This window comes from Vipera ursinii (assembly GCF_947247035.1).
Source record: "Vipera ursinii genome assembly, chromosome: 6".
Lineage (NCBI taxonomy): Eukaryota > Metazoa > Chordata > Lepidosauria > Squamata > Viperidae > Vipera > Vipera ursinii.
Window position 1 is genome coordinate 44899655 of NC_139515.1, and position 22477 is coordinate 44922131.

The 22477-nt window shown below is 36.9% G+C and overlaps 1 protein-coding gene across 6 annotated transcripts in view; it reads right to left on the reverse strand.

Moving 5' to 3' along the window:
• ZFC3H1 (zinc finger C3H1-type containing) overlaps positions 1-22477 on the reverse strand; it is a 54365-nt gene that overhangs the window by 28869 nt on the left and 3019 nt on the right. For all 6 annotated transcript variants that reach the window (XR_014492883.1, XR_014492884.1, XR_014492885.1 and 3 more), the window contains exons 2-17: positions 21202-21615; positions 18853-18899; positions 18397-18595; positions 18053-18279; positions 15547-15670; positions 11901-11998; positions 10747-10950; positions 9444-9608; positions 9005-9142; positions 7869-7987; positions 6926-7072; positions 4890-5064; positions 4618-4749; positions 3147-3695; positions 2810-2919; positions 1705-1836 (exon numbers count right to left, since the gene is read on the reverse strand). Coding sequence is in view for 2 of the 6 variants with exons in the window: in XM_083365938.1 (XP_083222064.1) it covers positions 1705-1836; positions 2810-2919; positions 3147-3695; positions 4618-4749; positions 4890-5064; positions 6926-7072; positions 7869-7987; positions 9005-9142; positions 9444-9608; positions 10747-10950; positions 11901-11998; positions 15547-15670; positions 18053-18279; positions 18397-18595; positions 18853-18899; positions 21202-21615 (2980 nt within the window). In the remaining 4 variants the exon portion in view is untranslated. The remainder of the gene's footprint in view (positions 1-1704; positions 1837-2809; positions 2920-3146; positions 3696-4617; positions 4750-4889; positions 5065-6925; positions 7073-7868; positions 7988-9004; positions 9143-9443; positions 9609-10746; positions 10951-11900; positions 11999-15546; positions 15671-18052; positions 18280-18396; positions 18596-18852; positions 18900-21201; positions 21616-22477) is intronic.

Genomic DNA, 22477 nt, shown 5'->3' on the forward strand with positions numbered 1-22477 from the left:
GAGGGAGAGAAAGAGGGAGAAATAGAGGGAAAGAGAAAAATAGAGAGGGAAAGAGGGAGAGAGAGACCAGGAGAAAGAAAGAGGGAGAGAAATAGAGGGAGAAAGAGGGAGAAATAGAGGGAAAGAGAAAAATAGGGAGAGAAAGGGAGAGGGAGAAAGAAGGAAAGAGAGGAGAAAGAAAGAGGGGGGGGAGAGGGAGAGAAAGAAGGAGAGAGAGAAATTAAATTAGTAACATGATTAAGTGAATCTGGTTTCCCCACTAACTTTGCTTGTCAGAAGGTTGCAAAAGGCGATCACATGACCCTGGAACAATGTGACCATCATAAATATGAATCGATTGCCAAGCATCCGAATGTAAATCACATGACCCTGGGGATGCTGCAATGGTCATAAGTGTGAAAAATGGTCATAAGTCACTTTTTCAGTGCCGTCGTAACTTTGAACGGTCACTAAGTGAATCATTGTAAGCCGAGGACTACCTGTACTTTATCATTTTTTTCCTTTTTGGGGGGGGTCAAGTTTTTGACACCTTGCTGGGCGACTGGTGGTACTCGGACATTGCCTTGTCCTAAAAGTGGTACAATGGATGAAAGGTTGAAAAGCCCTGTTTTAGTATACCGGTACTATTTGGTTCAGAATATTTTTTTTCTTGTTTTCCTGCTCTAAAAACTGGGTGCGTCTTATGGTCAGGTGCGTCTTATGGTCTGAAAAATATGGTAATTTAACAGGAAAAGTAGGGGGTCGTCTTATATGCCCGGTCGTCTTATACGCTGGAAAATACGGTATTTACAATGGTTGAAGTGCCCCAGGGTCATATGATTGCTATCTGTGACCTTCCCAACCAGCTTCCAACAAGCAAAATCAATGAGAAGCCAGATCACTTAATGATCTCATGGTTCACTTAATAACTGCAGTGATTTGCTTAACAACCATGACAAAAAAGCTGTAAAATGGGGCATGACTCACTTAACAACCAGGTTGCTCAGCAACAGAAATTCTGATATTGTAGTGGTAACTCAAGGACTACCTGTATAACCTTTTTCTCTATAAGACTTATGTTCAATCAATAAAAGCTGTTTCAAATACACACATATGAATATGAGTCATTTATACAGTATTTTGTTATTGTTTAAACATTTTAAGCTTGGAGAGTTGTATTGTGGATGAATTTGAAATCTTGGCTGTTTCTCTTCTCTTTATACAAATCTTATTTATTGATTACTTTTATATACTATCCATCAAGTAACTCTTGATAGCTTACATTAACAAATTAAAAGCTGCAATATAAAACATTGAAATAAAAAACATTACTATTAAATTTAGCAAAATAACTAAGGAAAGAGCAATATACAGCAGGATGGAGGCAGAATCTTCTCTTAATTTACTAACCACCCCCAATATTGAATACCGATTGGGACCTCAGTTTGTGTGTGTGTGTGTGTGTGTGTTTGGATGGATGGACGGAGAGATAGATAAGACAGTAGATCTTTTAAGTATGAATGTACATTCTTCAAGTTAATTTTACTGGCACAAATGAAAAACAAGCACATTTTAAGAATATGTTACAATATTTTAATAATTCTTAAAACTGCTTATGCTGTTTTTGTTTTGACAACCCGCTTAAACCAATGACAAATTCATTTCACCTTTTCAGGCAATAATCTGCAATACAAATCCGTTAATTTAAGATACAAAAGAACTCACCACTGGCAATCGTCGTCATTGCACGTGCCTGTTAAATCAAAACGGCAAAAACACTGTTTGGGTTCAATCTTATTGCTGTAGGATACTGAGCTGAGGTAAAGTTTTTCTTTTGTTCTAAAATAAGGACTAAACCTAAAAAACATAAGCAAAATCATATACTCATAATCAAGAAAATAATTTTCAAAGCAAAATGGGAAAGGTACTAATAGCATTCAAATTAAAGATAACTGTAGTCATAGCCAGATACCCAAAATATCATTTGTTATTCAGTCCAAAAGGAAGATCAACTGTTCTTGTGCACAGAACCTGTTACCATCAATTAGATGAGATTACAACCATTACCAAGGAGTTCAACGTCTCTGTAGGTCTTTTGAAAGTACATTTGGGCACCAATCCTTATAAACCGTCTTTCCACCTTAGGACAGTAGGTATTTTAAATACATACAGGTAGTCCGTCACTTATCATCAATTGCTTAGCTACTATTTGAAGTTACATCAGAGCCCCCAATTGGGTACCAAGTTCCAACAGCTGCTCCTCCCTACCACTAGGTAACCATATTTTGTGCGTTTGGAAACTGGCCCACATTTACAGCTGTCTGTAGCATCCTGCAGTCAAATGATCATGATTTATGGTATGGTTTGGTTTTGTTGCAGAAAAAAAGTATTTACTTCCATTCTGATTTTCAGTAAAAACTCCCAATAGTGAACAATGAGTCTGATTCCTTATCATGGCATTTACTTCACAATTATGGTGTTTGCTTTCTGATTGCCGCATTTGCTTTTCAAGCACTGCAAAAAATTAGTCATGAAATAGGGTTGGTCATGTGATGAGCCAATTTATGACAGTAATTGACAAGCTCCATCACGGCTGCAAGTTGAGGACTACCTGTACTTTTCTCTCTAATCCTTCCCCAATCCCTCTAATAGTGCAGTTAAGGTACATTTTTCCAGAACAACCCAGTTGCTCCTAAGACAACACATATTTTAGACCGACTTTGACAACAGGACATTTTCTGATTACATTAGACATTCCCATCTGCGTTCTAAAACAACCCTATTACAGTATCATTGATGGCAAACAACTTTAACAACCCCATGTTCATACCTGTAAGATTTAAAAACAAGAAGAGGACTATGATATGGTCCAAATGGGTATGGCTTTCCTTCGGTTTGTTTATTTGGGGTTGTGAATTGGTCTATATTCACTGTTATTTCCTAGGAAAGAGAGTATATGTGAGTATATGTTGAAACACTATATGAAGATCCACACCGTAGTAACTAAAAATGTAATGCACTGGAGCTAAGACTAGTCTTCCTATTTTTTTCAAGGAGAACAGAAATCAAGTAAGACAAGCTAATGAATAGTAGCCTAACTCCTATTTTAAGAATTATTAACTATAAGCTGAAGCCATCAATTTTCTATTATTTAATATACAACTTACTTGACCACAAGCATTTTCTTCATTAGAAATCAGGAATGGTGCATTTTTTTCCAAGACTTCTTTCAAGCCATCAGCTTTCACATAAAGATTTTTCAGTTCATCAATATTCAGACCCAAAAATAACTCCGGTCGTTCTAATGTCTTTTTAGAAAGTTTATTTGCAGCTTCTTGCTTGGGAGTGTCCACATGCTTAAAATTAGGTTTAGTAAAAGAATTTGATTCTCTGAAAGACCTTCTTCGCTCTCTACTACAATTGGACAAAATTTCATCATCAAAACAATTCTCTTCAGTATCCAAGCTCAATTTGTCTTGTGTCAGATCATGAAGGGAAGGCTGAGGTAGTGCAAATTCAGATTCTTCTTCTACAGAAGGGACAACAGTTAACCGATCCTTACTCTGGTATGCATGGGCCTCTTTGAGTTGCTGAATTTTCAGAGCATACTCATGCTGCAATTGTTGCAGCCTTTTTTTCTCCTGTGCAATCAACTCTGCAGAATGTTTCTTTGGGCTTGATGAAGGTGATTTCTCGAGTTTCAATGTTTTGTTTGGCTGCAAAGAAGCAGAGATCTCTCACACGAACTCAATTATGGGCAAGATAAATTAGAAACACAACATTTGACTAACTTCATCATTACAATTTTTTAGGGAGAATTTATATGTTCAGCAGAAAAGTGCAACATTATGGCATATTTACAAAGGTTCAAACTCAACCATTCTACAATAAGTATATCTACAATGACCCACAGTTTACTGATTACAAGTGCTCATTTGGCCTCTCACAGACTGCCTCTTCACCCAGGTCATATGAGAAAGATCTTGTAGTTAGCTTGGGCCGGTCAGGTTTTCAGAACATGTACCAAATGGCTAGCAAGCACAGACCCAAGTCTCCATTTCTCTCATTATACTATGAAGATGTTGGAGGGAAGGTAAAAATTAGCATTTTGCTTACTACAAACTTTAAACTTTCATGGACTTGGTACAACTTCCTTTTTTTCCATTTTTCCTGGCAGAAACGGCAGGCAATACTTTTGGGGCTCTGTTATCTGCTGTATTCTGAGCACCAAACAGCTCTGTTCCTGCTAATTACTGGGCTGTATTGGGTCTGGAACATGTTTTGATACTGGATGCATCTGCTCAGGTCTTGTCTCAGTCCCAGTACCAGGGGGGAGATGTAGCCATGTGTATTTTTAAGACATATTATAGAGATAGAGGCAGTAAACTGCAAAACAAGCTCAAATCCTCCTTAAAAATTAAGGAAAAGTTGAATGGTTCCTGGGATCACACTAGACAATATTCAAATTGCAATATTCCTTTCAGTTTTTCACTTACACTTATTAGAAAAAAAAACCCATAAACTTTAGATGTATCTGTAAAGTAATTTTCATTCTGTTTCATCTTGTTTTCCGACTTCCAGCCCAGAACAGTAATGACTATTTCAGAACAATAATTCTTAAAATTTTGAAAAACTTACTCCAAAATGGCTGTGTTCAATTTTTCGTTTTCCGATTTCTTTGCTAGCCAGGGCTTTGGCTCGAGCAAGCTCTTCTCCATATTTTAATGCCAATGCTTTCTTAACTGTTACTCGTTGCTGTACTCTGTGAATCTGAAGAATTTAAACATTCTTCAACAAATTCTATATTCCAACCCAATTTTTTAAATTAAATTTTAAAGTCTCTTAAAACACATCTAATAAGATGAACGACTCTTTAAAATGCTGCTACATGGCCTTCTTCACATACTTACTTGTTCTTGAAGTTTTTTTAAAAATATCTTATTAGCATTTAGCACTTTTTCTGTTGCTTGCAGCTGCTCATTAAGTTTAGCAATTTTGCTTTCAGCAAGACGAACAGATTCTTTCTTCTTTGCCTCTTGCTGCAGAAGATGTTTTAACACAGATTCATCCTTCATCAAGAGAAGTCTAAAGAGAACAGTTACATTCTGTATAAAAGCTCTGTAATATCAGAACCACTATCAAAAGCAGCTGAAATTTACCACATATATTCATGATTTTTTGTTACATTTTCTTTAAATTATCAGACTATGGTTAACAACAGAACATTATTATAAAACAATAAATTAAGGATGGAAATCTGCTAAAACTATAAAGAATTGGTACACTGATATCGCAATCAAATGGTTTTATTTATTTAAATTTATTGGCCACCCAACTTCAGAATCAACACTGCAATCTAAAATTTGTATCTAAGTTAGCAAAAGTTGATTGTGAAAAGATATACAAATCTATAGCACTGAGCTTTACATACATTTACTATATATGTACCGCAATTCCCACCAAATGGGCTAGTGTATTTTTCAGTGGAAAAAAGAGAGTATCACAACGAATATTTTTTAATAATGCAAGTATGTGTCTATAAATAAACTCCAACACAAAATATATAATACAAAAAAATATATTGGAGCGTGATGAAACTCTCTTTATCATATCCTATTTAGCAGAAAATTGTGTTATGGAAAAGAACTCTTAAAATGTGTTTACATAATTGCTCAGCTTTTCAACACAAGTTATATTAATAAATTAATAATACAGATCATAAAGTATCAAAATATATTTAGCATCAAACAGTACTTAAAGTGAAGCATCCAAAATTTAGTGAACAGTACATATATGTATGGAACTGTTGCATGAAAAAGTATTGCCATTTTTAAAATTCAAATATTCATTATTATAACAATACAAATAGTTCCAAAAAGCCATTAAAGCAGCTCTTGGAAGTTGGAATATTCAGTTTCTCATAAATTGTTAAGAGTCACATATTTTCCAGTTTAAAAATAACAAAAACACACAAGCAGAAAGTGCACTGATAACAACTATGTAAACAAACTTATTCCAAAGATTGCAGTAAACTTAACTCCTTTCTCATTAGAGAGATACCTTAGCAGTAACACTTTGAGCAGATGGCATTTTACAGAGTATTACTCTGTATAGATTTCCATCTGAGTAGACCATCAGACCATTTACTCCAATTGCACTGCTTTTCCTCCTTTCCATTAGGAATCTCATCAGCTGGGGTTACAAAACCAATTTCTGTTAGTAAAATAGTTTTTTCCTTGCTCATAAGTAAGTCTTGTACAAAGACCAGCAAAGGCCGGCTGGTTCAATGAATTAAGGAAGAAAGAACCTTCTAACTTCCTAACATTTGCCATTGGATCAGCCTCCAGTCTTCTTTTTAATTTAGGTGGAATAAAGAAAAAGGCACAGGAAGATTTTTCATCCATTTTGTTACTGGAATACTCAGTCAAAACCTAGGAGTTGTCTGTGAGTCCTACCAGTCTCTACTTCTACAATCCCAATAAATATCAGGCAGAGCTAATTAGGTTGAAAAATATATGAGTCTCAAACTGCAAGATAAGTTTAAAAGAATGTATTTAGATTAACCAGAAAGAAGTTATGAACATCTGCTCATGAGCACTTATCTGTCAAGGACAGATTGTAGACATGATAGAGCCAATTTAGTCTAGTGGTTAAGGCATCAGGCTAGAAAGTGGGAGACTTGAGTACAAATCCTGCTTTAGCCATGAAAGCCAGCTGGGTGACTCTTTCTCTCTCTCTCAGCCAAACTCACCTCACAGGGTTGGTGGGTGGTGGAGAACATAGGAGGAAGGTATGTTGGATAGGTTCAATACCTTGAGTTATTTGTAAAAATAATAATGGCAGGATACAAACAAACAGTGAATAAGCAGCAAAATATAAAAGATTGACCCCTTTTTCCCCATAAAACCACAATCCATAGAGATGACATCACAGTGAAAAGACTTACTTGTGTTTTTTGAGTTTTGCCTCTGCATCTGTAACTTGCTTTGTTACCATGGCTATCCTACCAACTCCATCAATTTCAACATCAGAGTTTACTGGAGATGAACTTGTCTTCAAAGGTCCAGCTATTATCAAGCGTTGCTTCTCCCGACTAAAAAGATTTGAAAACCATTTTTTTAAATGTTTCAAGTTACAGAAATTCAGAAATCATAAAAAAATTCAGATAAAGTGGAACAATCTCTGAAAAATAAGCCAATCCCAATTACCGGTAAATTAAACTAAAATGACTGTCAGAATCCATTTATATCGCATTCATAATTGTATGTTTAAAACATTATCCCCCCCCCCCCCGGATTCTGCCATCTCCTGAGGAAGGAGGAGCAGATGTGGATTCAGCCTGCCTTAGGTTATTTCAAAGACCAAGGGAAACCTTTTGAACTGGGGGAACAAAGGGGAGGGTTAGGGAAGAAGGCATCTGGCCTGTGTCTCCATTTGAATCTGTAAAGGAAGAAGGCAATAACCGTAAAAGATCTGAAGTTCCCTTTTTTCCCACGAAAGGGATGACACGAAGTAAATGATGGGGGGCTGACCAAATGGGGTTGAGGGAAGGGGGGGTTGAACCAGGAACTCTTTATAAAGTTTCAATCTGTAAAACAATAACAGGTCCTGTCTTGTATTTCCACAACCAAACATGTCCTAGTAAAAATTCCTTTTGGACTAGAACTGACTCCAAGAGTTTTTGTTTTTCCTAAGACGTGAATTGGGGTGGGTCCTGACAATGACCAAATGAATCTGTTCAAACAAAAATGGTAATAAGATTTTAAATAATAATTTGTTTTCTTATTTGTTACAGCATTTATTTATTAAACTTATATGCTACTCATCTCACCAGAGGCAACTCTAGATAGTTTACAGACATATAGTATCATACAGTATATTAAATATACCTGGCAATCTCTTCTTTTAGAAGTCTATACTCTATTTTTTTATCTTCTGGTAGTGACTCAGGGGTTCTCACTGGATTATTTTCTTTTTCTGACTTTAAAGGTGCTTTGGGTTTCGATGCCTGCAACAAAAAGACCCAATAAAGCAGACATGTCAAACACAAGGCCCGGGGGCCAGACCCGGCCCGCTAAGTGGTTTCATGCGGCCCGCGAAGCGATCCTGGAAACAGTGAGGGAACGGCCCCCACTGCCTTGGCCCTGGCCCAGAGAGCCTCCTTCTGCCAGAGACCCTGAGATCTGTCCCACTCCTGCCCAGGCCCCCATAGGCACCCTTGATGCGAATGATGTAGAGCTGGCCACGCCCACCCAGTAGGCCATATGCACTCTAGCCACACCCACCCAGTAGGCCACGCCCACCCTGGCCATACCCACCCAGCCCCCTGAGGGCAACCGCAATGCTGATGCGGCCCTCAATGAAATTGAGTTTGACACCCCTGCAATAAAGGAACCTTAATACAGTATTAGAAGTTCAGAAGAAAAGTTAATTTGAATTCATTTTTATATGGTATAGCTTCTATATACAGTATTTCCCTTCAGCCGTACTTCCTGGGAATTCTAGTTGTTATACTTCCAACGTATATTGAGATTACTTATGAATGTGGATTTAGAAGACAAGAGGACAGCAAGATAGCACTAATACTGAGGAAGGGGCCAATAATATTTCAGGGCTCCTTTCCAAAATTATGTTCTGGAAAATTTTGAATGTTTTATTTGTCTCCTACTATGCCAGCATATGCCGTTCTAGGAACGGTCCAATTCCAAAACTGCCTATTTCAACCAGATCATCTCCAGAACACTTTGGAGATCTTCAAGTTTGTAAGATACAATTCTGAAAATTGCTCAACTGAAAATATGGCATGGTCCAGAAGAAACTGAAAGTTCTATTTCCTGATCAAATGAATTTTCATATTCCCAGTAAGGAATAATAAAAACCAGCCATCTATCATAATCTACAACACAGAACAATAAAAGCAAGTAATAAAACACAAGAAAAGGTAAATACATGAAAAGGGCCAGAGAAAAAATGTGTTTTCTTCAAAAAAAATATATGACATACATGCCAGCACTCATCCATTTACCTCCACAGTTCTTCTAGCTTCTTTGATCATAGATTCCAGACCTCCAAATTCATTACTAGTAGAATTAGGTTGTTCTGCATCTGATTCACTGTCATCTGAATCATTCAAGGTAACAACAACTGACTTGTGTTTTGGAAGCTGCAGAAATAAAATTATCAGTCAAAGAATATAACCATTTTGACTGAAGATACAAGCAAAATCTAGTATTAATTTTTAATGTACACTGAACTTCAATTTATTACAGAAGAGCATGTTAACTTTAGCTTTTTTTACAGTAACGTTGACTTTACTTCTTATTGTAAATCTGAAATCAGCATTTCCTCAGCTTCCTTATATTATCAATTGAAGGCAGAAAAAACAAAATATTCAATTTTAGCCACTTTCATCGTATGACAATAGATAAGATGCTTTATGATGACATTTAAAAATGCTTTATTACCGCAATGACTGTTCGGGGGGGTCTTGGTACTCTAATAATTTTCGTGTTCTTTATACGAGGCTGACACACAGTATTAATACTGACTGCTGAAAGATTACTTCTTGGCACAGAATAAGAATTATTGGGAAAAGGTGGAGAAGGTGGACTGTTATTATTTGAGTTTTCCTAAAAAAAAATACAATCACAGAAATATTGTATTAAAAACTATTGTTAAGGTTATATATTTAAATCAATAAACTATACAAGCACATTATGAGTTTCTCCATGTATCAATATGGGTAAAGTACTGTATAATTATTTAAAAGTAGGAAACTTATAAACCTTTCATTACCCATTAACTTTGATAATGTCTGCCATTTGACTAAAATCAGATAATCACCCAAATCCCCCACAATATTATTCAATCCTGCTAGATCCAATAGTGTCTTTTCAAACAAATAGGCAATTGCTCAGGGAGAAGGTAAGGGGGGGGGGAAGAAATCTTCCTCGCCCCATAGGTGCTCTCAATGTCAGCTGGCCATGCCCCACCCCAAATCTGGCTGGCAATCGTACCATAGCTGTGGCTTATTTTTGGGTTAGGGTTTATATTAGGTCGTCCCCAAAAATCAAGCTAGGGCTTACTTTCGGGATAGGTCTTATTTTAGCGAAAACACAGTAGAAATGCACTGGACTTTCTAACAGTTAAAAAAAATAGAAGGTATTTTTTGTACATTGTAAAATCTGCAAAGTAAGCACAATGATCATCCCATTCCCACAGATTTCTTTCCAGGATGGACAATACTGGCTGAATTTCATTCTTGTTAGTCCTTAAAGTGGCCTTTGTGCTCTCTGAGCTTGGTTGTTTCGTTCAGATGTTTCAATATCCAAACTAGGTAATGTCATCAATGCTTGACTAACATTTCTTCTTCCTAGCTAGTCTAGCATTGGTGATGTTACCTAATTTGGGTAATAAAATGTCTGCAAGAAAACAACCAAGTTCGGAGACCACCAAGGACCCCTCATTTCAACCCTGAGCTACAAATATTCTCCTTTATTGGTAATCTTTATCCATACATTGTTATACCAATTTGATTCTAAAGCTCCCAATTTGATTCTACTAGGGTTTACAGCAGAATTCTTTTAAATCCTTAGTAAATGGCTGAAGTGCAGAAGAATCTTTAAAATTCAAAATAACTCATCATCTTATCTGATTTCTATCATACATCCTACTTTTCCCAAAACAAAACAAAATAGCGAAGCACATTCTAAATCAAAATGTACTAGGGCTGCCATCTAGTGGCTATTTTTAAAACCTATTAAATACCTCTGGTTTGAAAGCTCGTTTGTTGGCTAAAGATTTCAGTAGCTCTTCTCGTAGTAACATTTCTTCTTCCTCTTCCTCATCTGCAAATGGAGGTTTTGGGGGCTGTTCGGGTTCTTCAGGTGGAAGAGGAGGAAGAGGTGGTGGAGGTTCCAGAGAGACAGTAGAAATACCCTCCATGTACAATGGGCTAATTGGTGGAAGAGTCTAAAAGAAATTTAAAGGAAAAAATACATGTTATTGCTACTCAAGATTCTCCAGTACTATGTTTTTGTCAGCTCACAGATGAATTGCTTTAAGACATCTACGCGGAGGTTGCCTTGGAAGATTCAGTAATTGCCCTATCCATTAAGTAGGGATAGTAGAGCTAGGAGTGCTGTACTCATTATCAATTTGCTTCTGGTTCCCTATAAAAATGGTGATCCCCTTTAAAGTTACACAGTTTGGCACCCAGATATTCTCAAGAGTGCACTGTGTGGTTTCCAAGGTAGACCAAGTATTCCCACCTTGCATTAAGTGAAAGATCCCTTCAATCGTAGCTGCCTTTACACTTTGAAATATATTACTCCCAAGGAACGCAGCTAATTTTTTGACCTTCATAGACGATGCTGAAAGACTTCAGCATAAAGCCATTTTATAGTAGCTATGTTTTTCAATTTGTTTTCTTTCAACTATAAGACAATTTGAGTCCCTGAAGTAGTTGGTCTAAAAATATCTTATGTATAAATAAATAAGGGAAGGGGAGGGGGAATTATATTGCAAAAAGTCTGCCATTTTTTTTAATAGAATTTTAGCAATGTGATCTTGAAGTGTTAGAAAGTTGCAAACTAAATGCTGATCACTCAGCATATGAGGATACAAAATTAATGTCAAATAATTATTAGTTACATAGTTTTATCAAGCTTTTCTAGCACAACTTGTTATTGTACAATACTGATGATTAGTAGTGCTTTCAGGCAAGGAGAGAACAGAAAAACTATTTTAGAACTCCTATTATAATGGGTTCTTTAAAAGAGAATTCCCAAGATGGCCAAAATGAACATACCAATGTAAAAAAATGATACACAGAGAACTTCCATAAGTGTATGTAGGAGGCATAAAAAAATTGAATTTTCAGGTTTTTCTACTTCAAAAATTTCATCTTGTTCATCACTTACTGAAATCTGTGGTGTAATGGATAGTGAGATTTGTTGAATAGCAGGAGGAAAATATCCAGCAGGACATTCAAAATAAGAAGGCTGTACTGGAGAAGATTCTAGAAAATATTTATAAGAAAAAACTACTGTTACTACAAACTATCGTTTATTTAAAGGAATAACTTTATAGCAGAGATCCCCAACCCCAAGTCTAAGGCCTGGAACCAGGCCACGCAAGTGACGGGTGAGCGAGCGAAGCTCCATTTGCACAAGCAGCAGGTGCTCATGAAACCATCCCCTCTTCCCCTTCCACCACCAGTCCACAGAGCTGGAAAGGTTGGGGACCACTGCTTTACAGTACTTACTCTAGTCATATACTTTAAATCATGCCATGATGGAGTAAAGAAAATTATAACTATCCAATATAATGTCACAATTTTAATTCCAAGCTTATCTTATTCATTAATTGAAAGAGATGAAAAATACCAGGATTCAATTAAGAATTATTTTTATATGTGCATTATTCAGCTTCCTGCCGTAATTCTTCAGTTATATTTCCAAGAGGATGAGTGAGAGAAAAACAAAACTGTCTGTCTGTCTGTCTATCTGCACAAACCAAGCAAAAAGAAATTCTAAAAGTGAATCTTAAATCTGTTCCATAACAAGACTACAAAAATGGGGGGCTGGGACTACTTTTTTCCTGCCAATGAAGAGCTGATTTCACTGCCGAAGACGGCTCTCTGACAGCACTTGCTCCCTAGGTTGAAATGGTAGCAACTAGGAAAGACCACAGATGACTCTCAGATGACCATACTACTTACCGGCAAAGAGAAACCTGGTTGGCTGCAATTCACGATAAGAACAGCCAGAGAATCAGGTCTCCACCTTTTCCTATCAGCTGTTTGGATTTTTAAGGATGTCTTCCTTTTAACGTATCACTTTTTGAATTTGGTTTTGCTTTTGACCTATATTTTGAATGTTAAACATCTGGTTGAATGCCTAACTATCCTTTACCCCAGACGTGTCAAACACAAGGCCCGGGGGCCAGATCCAGCCCATGAAGTGGTTTCATGCGGCCCGCGAAGCCATCCTGGAAACAGTGAGGGAACGGCCCCCACTGCCTTGGCCCTGGCCCAGAGACCCTCCTTCTGCCAGAGACCCTCAGATCTGTCCCACTCCTGCCCAGGCCCCCATAGGCACCCTTGATGCGAACGATGTAGAGCTGGCCATGCCCACCCAGGCCACACCCACTTTAGCCACGCCCACCCAGTAGGCCACACCCACCCGACCCCCTGAGGGCAACCACAATGCTGATGCGGCCCTCAATGAAATTGAGTTTGACACCGCTGCTTTACCCCATGCTGTTTTATAATGTAATTTTTAAATTTTTTCTTGGTGGTTTTTATGGAGTAATGAAACACTTTCATTTTCACTTAATGGCAGTTGATGGCTGAAAGGTTTCTTTTTTCATAATGAAAGTGCTTTGATTTACAATGGACTGTTATAGTAAGGAATTTGTATTTCACTAGCTTTTACAGGAAGTTTGTTGTATTTATTTCTGAATATTTCTCTGGTTCTTTTTTTCCCCCCTCAAAGAGACAAAGAATTTTTCCCTTTGTTTCTTTTATTCTGCTATGGGAAAAATTGTCTCAATCATTCCTGCGGTCAGTTTGTTGTGTAACAGACTGTTCTTGAGAGGAATTCCCTGGTTTTTTTGGACTACGTTAAAGATGAAAATGAAAACACTGAAAGCTTCCTTGGAAGCCTTCAGGAAAAATGCTTAACTTACAAGCTTTCTTTGAAAATTTGGATAAAAACCTTAATAAAGCAATAACAATTATATATTAACCTGAAGGAGACATTATATAGACAACAACAGAATTAGATTTGCAATTGGATAGATTGGCCAAGAGCGTGGCTTGGCCTGCTAAAACTCACTTCACTATATTGGACAGAACTTCAGCACGCAGCACACACCAGGCTGAAGAGGAGCCCTCCTGTAAGCCAATCACCAAACTGGGCAGACCCTCCAACAAGGCAAAAATCAAAGTAAACGAGCAAAACTTCTGCAGTGTAGTGAACCTGCAGCATCACAATGCCACGCATGGCAACTGAAACTCACCCAGCTGCTGCCTCAAAGCCATGTTTGTAGACCCTCCGCAAGAAAACAGTCCCAGAGAAGAACCACCGAGAAAGCAAGCCTACCCTTCGCAGGTGGAAATAGGTAAATGAGGAGGTGGTAATTAAAGTAATTAAAGGTAATTAAAGGAAGGAAGCGAGGTTAGGATTGCACGATGGGAAGGCGGGGAAAGAAATGAATAGCTGAGGTTTTGAAGTGGAAAGAAGCGTGGAAAGCTTAGGCCATGCTGAAGGAAAAGGGGAGCGATCCTTGAATTAGACCCACTAATATTCTATTTAGTCAATAGAACAGTGTAAAAGCTGAAAACACATTTACTGGTCACCTTGGACTAAATGGCTTTGATGCAGTAACAGTATCTTCTATCTCGTTTGTACTATGCAAAACTCCGTAGTTCCTGTGCTTCCCTGTGTGTGGCAAGGCAGGTGGTAGGGCAGGAGTGGTGCCATGCTGCAGCCCCTGCCTTCCAACCTGGTCTTCCAGCGAGCCTGCCACCCGCTACCTCACCCCTGATGGCCCTGCCTCCCCCCGCCTGCTGCTTGGAGGGCAAAAAAATAAGACATCCCTCGAAAATAAGCCCTAATGGGTCTTTTGAACAACAACAACAACAAAAAGACAGGCTTATTTTTGGAGAAACATGGTTCGTGTATTTTTATACGCTTATTCTTGTTTCTGTCCTGCTTAGTTCTTGGTTCTTTTTTGAGAGTTTGCATTTTAACTTTTGAATAAAATATTTTACAATATTTAAAATAACTCCACAAAATAGTTTATGGCATAATTTAAACAAAACTGATTGGAAGGAATAAAACTGAGGGATTGAAAAGAGGACGATATATACACGCAAGCAGGGCCACAGACAAAATAGTATCTGAATACATCACTCAAACTAAGAAGCTATTTTCAGAACAAAACTGCCTATGAATATACTGAATAGCATAGTTATATATTTTAATACGTATCATCTACAACAGAGAAAAATAAAACAATGGGAAAAATAAAACTGCCAACAAAGATCAAACAGAATAGGTGAAGATAAATGGAGAGGCTGGAACCTTCAATGAAAATGCCTTTTATTTCATTTACTGCATAGGCCTCATCAATATATTCTTATATAAACACTTCAGGGTTAAGTTAAGCTAAGGAAATGCTTTTTCCAAATCTGTGTATCAAATTATATTGCCTGTTCAACAGTACATGGGGTTCAGAATGCTTATTAGAAAAAGAAAAGAAAAAGGCCTATGGTTTATTTTTTTACCAACCAATCAAAATATGATACAATCGTACCATTATAGCATTTTTTTTTACCTTGGCTTGACATTCCTTAACCTATCTTCTTATCTTATTCATAATTTTTGTGTCTTGCATGGCACTTGGTGAAAATGCAAAATTGTTGAGGCGTTCCTTTTTTAATTTAAATCAACAAAAGATTTCAGTAGTATTGCATTCAGGAATAATAATTAGTTACATATAGGATGCAAATATAAAAATGGCATTAGGAATATACCATAATCAGCAAAAATTAGTACTTACCAGGTGAGTTAGTTTCACTTTCTGTGTCCATAGCAACTTCATCGTAATTGTCATACTGATAAATTCCTCCTGCACTCTCAGTAGATTGCTTATCTAGGGACCTTCTCAAATCTTTATCTGAAGACTAGACAAAGTATATTTATTAATTATATTTGAACTTCAAACAATCAAATACAATTTTGCCTTCTTGACTCCTAATAAAACTGTCAAAAAACTGCCTGCTTTAGTACAAATTGTTTTCAGGAAAAAAGGCTATAGTGGTGCTATGCAAACTGGTTTTCTTTTCATACTTTTGTAAACAACTCTCATAAGACCTACCTATAATGGCAGGTAATCAGATTATAGACACCATAGAGACCAAAATTTCTGAAGGCAATTATATTGCCAAATAACTTTGTATAGGTAGTCCTCACTTAACAGCCATAACAGAGCCCAGAATTACCATTGGAAATTGCAGACATTAAATGAGACGCTCACATGAACGTTTTGCTGAATGACTACAATCCCAGCTCTCCCAGTTGTGTTCTTTAAGCAGACAGAATAAAAGAGCTGCTTGCCCTCCTTTGGCAGGTTTTGCTCCGTGCGTGGAAAGAAGCTCCTTCCCTGGGCAAGCTGAATGAGGCTTCGACAGATTCAAGTCCCATTCACCTGCTCTGGAAGGAGTTCCCTTCCACTCACAGTGTGAAAGAGCTGCTTGCCGAAGGGGGACAGGCAGCTCTTTTGCTCTATATGTGGAAGAAAAACTCTTTCCCAGGGCAAATGAAGGAGGCTTGGATCTTTGGTTTACCCTGTCAACACAGCCGTCGCTCTCTTCCCCTCATGTGCAGGACTCAGCTAGATTTTAAAGAGTGGAAGAGCTGCCTGTGAGATTGATTCAACAGCATGCAGGGCAGAGCTCTATGCCAAAGAGTTCATGACTATGATTTGGAATATTTTTGTAACATCCATTGGATATACTGTATTCCCTTAATGACCACATGGTTTGCTTAAGAACCAAGGTGACTTGCTTTATGACCATTGTAAAAATGGTTGTAAAATTGAATCAGGTCACATGGTGACCCAGTTAATAATTACCCCAGCATATGACCAAACCTCTGAGCACAATTTTGTTCTAAATTGAGGACTACTTGTAATTCATGTCCTAGAAATAAGCATCTTTCTGCATAACCTCAACCACTCCCTTGTTCTCTGCCAACACTGCTTCTCCAGGTCAAGCTATGTCTAGTACATCTACTTGTGTTTCATGCATTGGTAGGGCAAGTGGTTGGCCCCTCTCTCCTAACAAGTGCCTCTGCAGAAGTACACACTGCTTCTCTCTTTTTAACAGGATTATGACCCCACTAATGCCATGAAAAACTGTTAGATAATACAAAAGGCCTTTTGTATCTTGAAGACAAAGCCATGATTGTTAAAAATCAGCATAGCTTTGCCAAAAAATTAACATGTGAGATACATATTGCATCTTTCTTTAATAAAGTAACAACCTTAGTGAACAAAGAATACTTTGAAAATAATTTACCTCATTTTTAGTAATAATTTACCTCAGGTTCTGACAAGTTTCTGCATGACATTCTCATGACAAGTTGTTAAAGTGAAATATGGTACGGTAGATTCAATACTTGGTGGCTAACCATACTGGTAGCATTAATGACTTTATACTGTTGGAGAGAACTAACTAACTAACTAATATAGTTCTTCAAAGATGCGCCCATATTATTCATTGATCTTATGAAATTTGCAGAAGAGGCATGTTTCATGAGATTGGGGTGAACTCCTGCACTGGCCCCAGTAAACAAAGATTGGATCACAAAGATCCAAAACACTATATATACATACTAAATACATATACAATATGAATAAAAGCAGATTAAGAATAAATCTAGAAACAGGTGATTCTAGCTTTGAATTCCACCTAGTCAATGCTTTTATTCTCTACAGTACTAAAATATGAAATATCCCCATGTGTTATATACTTAGGATGTATTTCTTCAGAAGAAAATGCTGTTCTTATAAAAATACTAACACTACTTTTGGTAATTAATTTAATGCTTAGCAATGTTATTTGCAGCAAAGCAATACACCAACTTAAAATTTTGGTGAATAAACATTTACAATGTTGTCATCAATCTGAAACAGCATTCCCCCAAAATTCATGAACTTCACACTAACCTTATTCAAAAAAATCATTGAAACAAGGACTTACTCATAAGCCATTTGGATGGTTACAGTCCTAAAGCATGTTCCTGTTGTTAAGGTATGTGCTGTCTTCTGTATTAATCTTTTGTTAATTTCTTGGGTTTTTTTATTGTTAACCTTGCATGCCTTCTAGAATCAATTAATCAATTAATTTTATCACCAACATCTCAAAATGAAAGATAAAATTCTCTCTCTCTGTCTGTGTGTGTGTGTGTAGTATACAATACAGAAGTAGCAATATTTTATGTGATATCCTCAACAACCATTTAAGTGCTCTTTTCCTTACAAAAGGTAGCATGTAAGTAAATACCTTGCTTTTTGACCTCATCTTTCCACCAACCAGCTTCATGAACCTATTATACTGTTCTTCTTGATTTGAGAGATCACGGATTTTTCTAATTTCCTCTTCCCTTTTTCTTCTTTCCTCCTCTTCATCCTGTTTCCATTGTTCTTCCTCCTTCTGACGTCTTTCTTGTTCCTTTTGCTGCTGTAATTTTTTCCATACCTTTGTCTGCTGTTTTCTTAGAGCCTGCTTAGCTTTAAAAGAAAATTAATTACGGTAACTATACTTTAATTTCTCCAAAAAACTCCCCATAGAAAATCTACCAAGAATGTAGCTTGTGAAAACCACCATTTACTAGATTAATTATTTACCTGCAGTACTTGGCTTTTTGGCAGAATGAGATTTTGTACTGATTTTGCCCCTTTGCTGTATGGTTTTTGTCTTTGTTAGTTTTTCTTTGCTTTCTTTCATTACTTGCTGCTCTTTCTGCTGCCACTTTTTACTAGCAGACTGAAGAGCTAGTAGTCTTAACTGTAACTCTGATACTTCTTGTTCTTCATCCAACAGTTTCTATTATAGGAATAAAATAATAAATAAGCACTTTAATCCTTCATCCAATTCTAATATCAAAACATTTTCACTTGCAAGATGAACTCATTAAGATAGAAAAAAAAATCTCTGGCACTATAACCTAACTTGGAACTTTGAAACATTTGCTAGGAATTACCCCCATTAAGCTCAGCTGTAGTTTCAAACTAAGATACACTGCAAATTTATGTTATGCTTAAAGCTCCTGATTTCAGTGGCAAAAGCAATATATATTTTACCTTCTCTACTGCTGCATCAGAAGTGTCAAGCTTTTGTTCTGTTTCATCTGTTTGAAAAAGAGAACAATATTTTTCTAAATATATTGACAATATCATTCAAACAATCTGATTTAAAAATGTAGAACAAAACATGGTAAGAGGACTGAAAGCTAAATCCTACAAAGAAAAAAGGAATTTGGTACATTTAGCTTAAATAAGAGAAGGTTAAGGGGAGACATGACAGTAGTCTTCTGATACATGAGGGGATTCCACAGGAAAGTTTGAATACATTTATTCTCTCTAGCACCTGAGGGAAAGATAAGAACTAATGGGCGAAAGCTTTACAGAGACATCTGAACTTGAACTGAGGAATTTCCTGACTGTGAGAGCTATTAAGCAACAGTACAGCCTACTTTTTGAAGCTGGAGGTTTTCTATCACAGGTGGTTTTCAAGAAAAGACCAGACAGCAATTTGTCTGGAATTCCTGCATTTGGCAGGCATTGGACTACAAGACCACCTTCAAGAGTTATGATGGCAGAATGCAGAGTGGAGTATGGGACAATGGGGTGATGGGGCAGAAAATGTAGGGCAGCCAATAGGGCAGGGAGAGACAGGCATGGGGGGAGCATGACAGGGGAGAAGTGTGAGGTCTTGACCTAACAACAGTGTGGTAGTGGCTTAATGATCACAACTGGGACTAGCAAAACTATCACTGAGCGGTACAGTCATGTGATGATTTGCATAATGACCATATCACTTAGCAATGAAAATTTTGGTCCCCATTAGGACTATTAAATGAGGACTACCCATATCTCCTAATTAATTCTTGCAGTAACTTCTGGGAGCCAACTTCAAATTTGAAAAATAACAGAACAGTAAAAAGAGTTCAGGAGGAAGGCTTCTAGCTCCTTTTCATCAGAATGGAGATCAGCATCAAAGCAACCCAATAGATAGTCTAAGAGCCTTGGTGGAGCAGTGGGCTAATGCCTCCTTAAGTAACACCAGCTGCCTGCAATTAGTGCAGGTTCGCATCCCACCAGGCTCAAGGTTGACTCAGCCTTCCATCCTTCCGAGGTAGGTAAAATGAGGACCCAGATTGTTGGGGGCAATAAGCTGACTTTGTAATAATGCCGCTTGGGGGGTGTGTGAAAGCCCTAACAAGCAGGCATATACATAGAATGAAGGCTACTGCTAAGCTTGTAAGCCGCCCTGAGTCTTCGGAGAAGGGCGGGATATAAATGTAATAAAAATAAATAAATAAATAGTCCTCGACTTACAACCACAGTTGGGACCAAAATTTTTGTTGCTAAGCAATTCAATCATTAAGGAGGATATTCTTGATTTTAAGATCCTTTTCTGCCACAGTCATTAAGTAAATTTGGCTTCCCCCATTGACTTTGTTGGAAGACCTCTGGGAAGATTGTAAATGCCAGTTACATCATCCTGAGATGATGTAATTGTCATGTATACCCATTGTCAAGCACTCGCATTTTGATCATGACACTGAGGTGACACTGCGATTGTCATATATGCCAGAACTGGTTATAAGTAACTTTTTTGAGCACTATCATAACTTTGAACAGTTATTAAATGAATCATCCTAAGTTGAGGACTTCCTGTTCTTTCAATGTAGCCAATTAAACTTCATTCTACTAACCATGGCTAAAAATTGTAATGATGTTCAAAATATATATGCCTAGATGACAGATGTCCGATAAACAAAGCTTCATATGAGTTGCAGGCTTTCCAATGGCAAAGTGGTAGAAAAATGGGTTACTACCAACACAACTGAACATTCAGGAAAAACTGCTGTATTCTTTCAATATATACTACCAATAAAATGATTGTATATATTGAATAAACGATGTTCAGGAATGTGGAAAAAGAAAGTTTCGTGGTATACATATAACATAAATCTAGTTAATTTTAACCTTTGCTATTGTTTTTATGACTTTGAACTATGCAAACCCAGCCAATTGGCTTAATTCAGTAAATCAAAATTAAAATAACCCATACTTAGTTTGTTATGTGAATGAAGCCTACATCAAAGAAACTTTTAATCTGTAAGTTCTATGATTCAATTTTAATATATTTTACTTGAACTATTGGCTTTTTCAAAATTGATAGCTTAATTCCAATAAGCAGAAAATATCTTAATAAATCAAAATGTTTCTAAGCATTATTTACTGCTAAGCTTGTAAGCCGCCCTGAGTCTTCGGAGAAGGGCGGGATATAAATGTAATAAAAATAAAAAAAAATAAATAAATTATTTCTAGTAAAATTTAAACTTTTTTCATTGAAAAATATTTTTAAAATGAAATTTAATTTCAAAAAGGTTGCATATAATCAGATCATGTATTTTTTATTACCTTCATTGGTATCCAGGTCATTTTTCTGTGAATGTTCTTTTATTCCATCTTTTGCTTTTTTCAACTTGCTCCTCTCAGCTAGTGTGGGCAGTTTTTGCCTAAGAGGTTTCAGTTCAAATGCCTGAAAAGTTAATACTTTATTCTCCTCAGGAGACACTTCATTTGCAGCATCTTTTGTAATACTGACATTCTCAATTGTTACTCGGTCCTCTGAACTGGCCACTTCACTGTTGCTTTGCTGAGCACTGTCTTCTTTATTATTCAGAGACAGTTTCTCATCTTTATTAATACATTCAAGTTCTAGTTGAATCTGTTTGTATTTCAACAAAAGGTCCTCAAAACTCTCTTCAACTGAGTTATCATTTTTAGAAGAATAGTTCTGCTTGCGAGATGGGGACTTTCCAAATGTTTTGGCTGATTCATTAATTAAAGAATTTATCTAGGATACATTTATTGATACCATTATAATGAAGATATGCCAATATTGAAGTGCAATGTTCAGTATTAAGAGATTTTATTGCATGCTCACACCATTATATATTCTAAAATATTTTCTTTTTTTATATTCAATTTTATTTTCCCATTTCTTCCACAAACAAGTCAACAAACATATCGCCATATATAAATACATACACGTAAGTTTGGGTGCTGCTCGTCCATTTCCCCTTTCACTGTATCCACCCTCCTTCTCTCTCTTCCCTCTTCTCTACTTTCTTTCTCCCTTTCTCCTTTCTTTCCTACTTCCCTCTTCCTCTCCTCTCCTCTTTCCCTCACCACTCCCCTCCCGTTTCTCCCCACTTCTCCTCCTCTTTCCCTCCAACCTTCCTACTTTCTACAGATGAAGGAAGGAAGGAAAATATTTTCATAATAAAGAGAACATATTATACTGTAACAAATTCAGATTTATTCACCATTAATAAATTTTGAGTGGCTCTTCATTATACCTGCTTCTTCTCTGGCACTTTAGATATATCCCCTGAAGATATTGCCACAATCAAGTTTGATAATTTCTCATCTGAAATATGTCTAGCTTCAGTACACATCCCAAGAGATATTTTCTTGACGTCTGCTAGGAATTTGGGCAAGTAATCAGATCTAAAAAGTACTAATGGACATAGTGTCAAGATATGGGGCTACAAAATAATTCTGCAACACAATTCAAATTTATCTCATACAAAAACAACTTATTCTACTGTGTGTAAATTTTCTATATATGCAATCTTTCATATTTATTTGCCAAGTCAAACGTAGGCTCTTGATATTGGTAGATATTGAC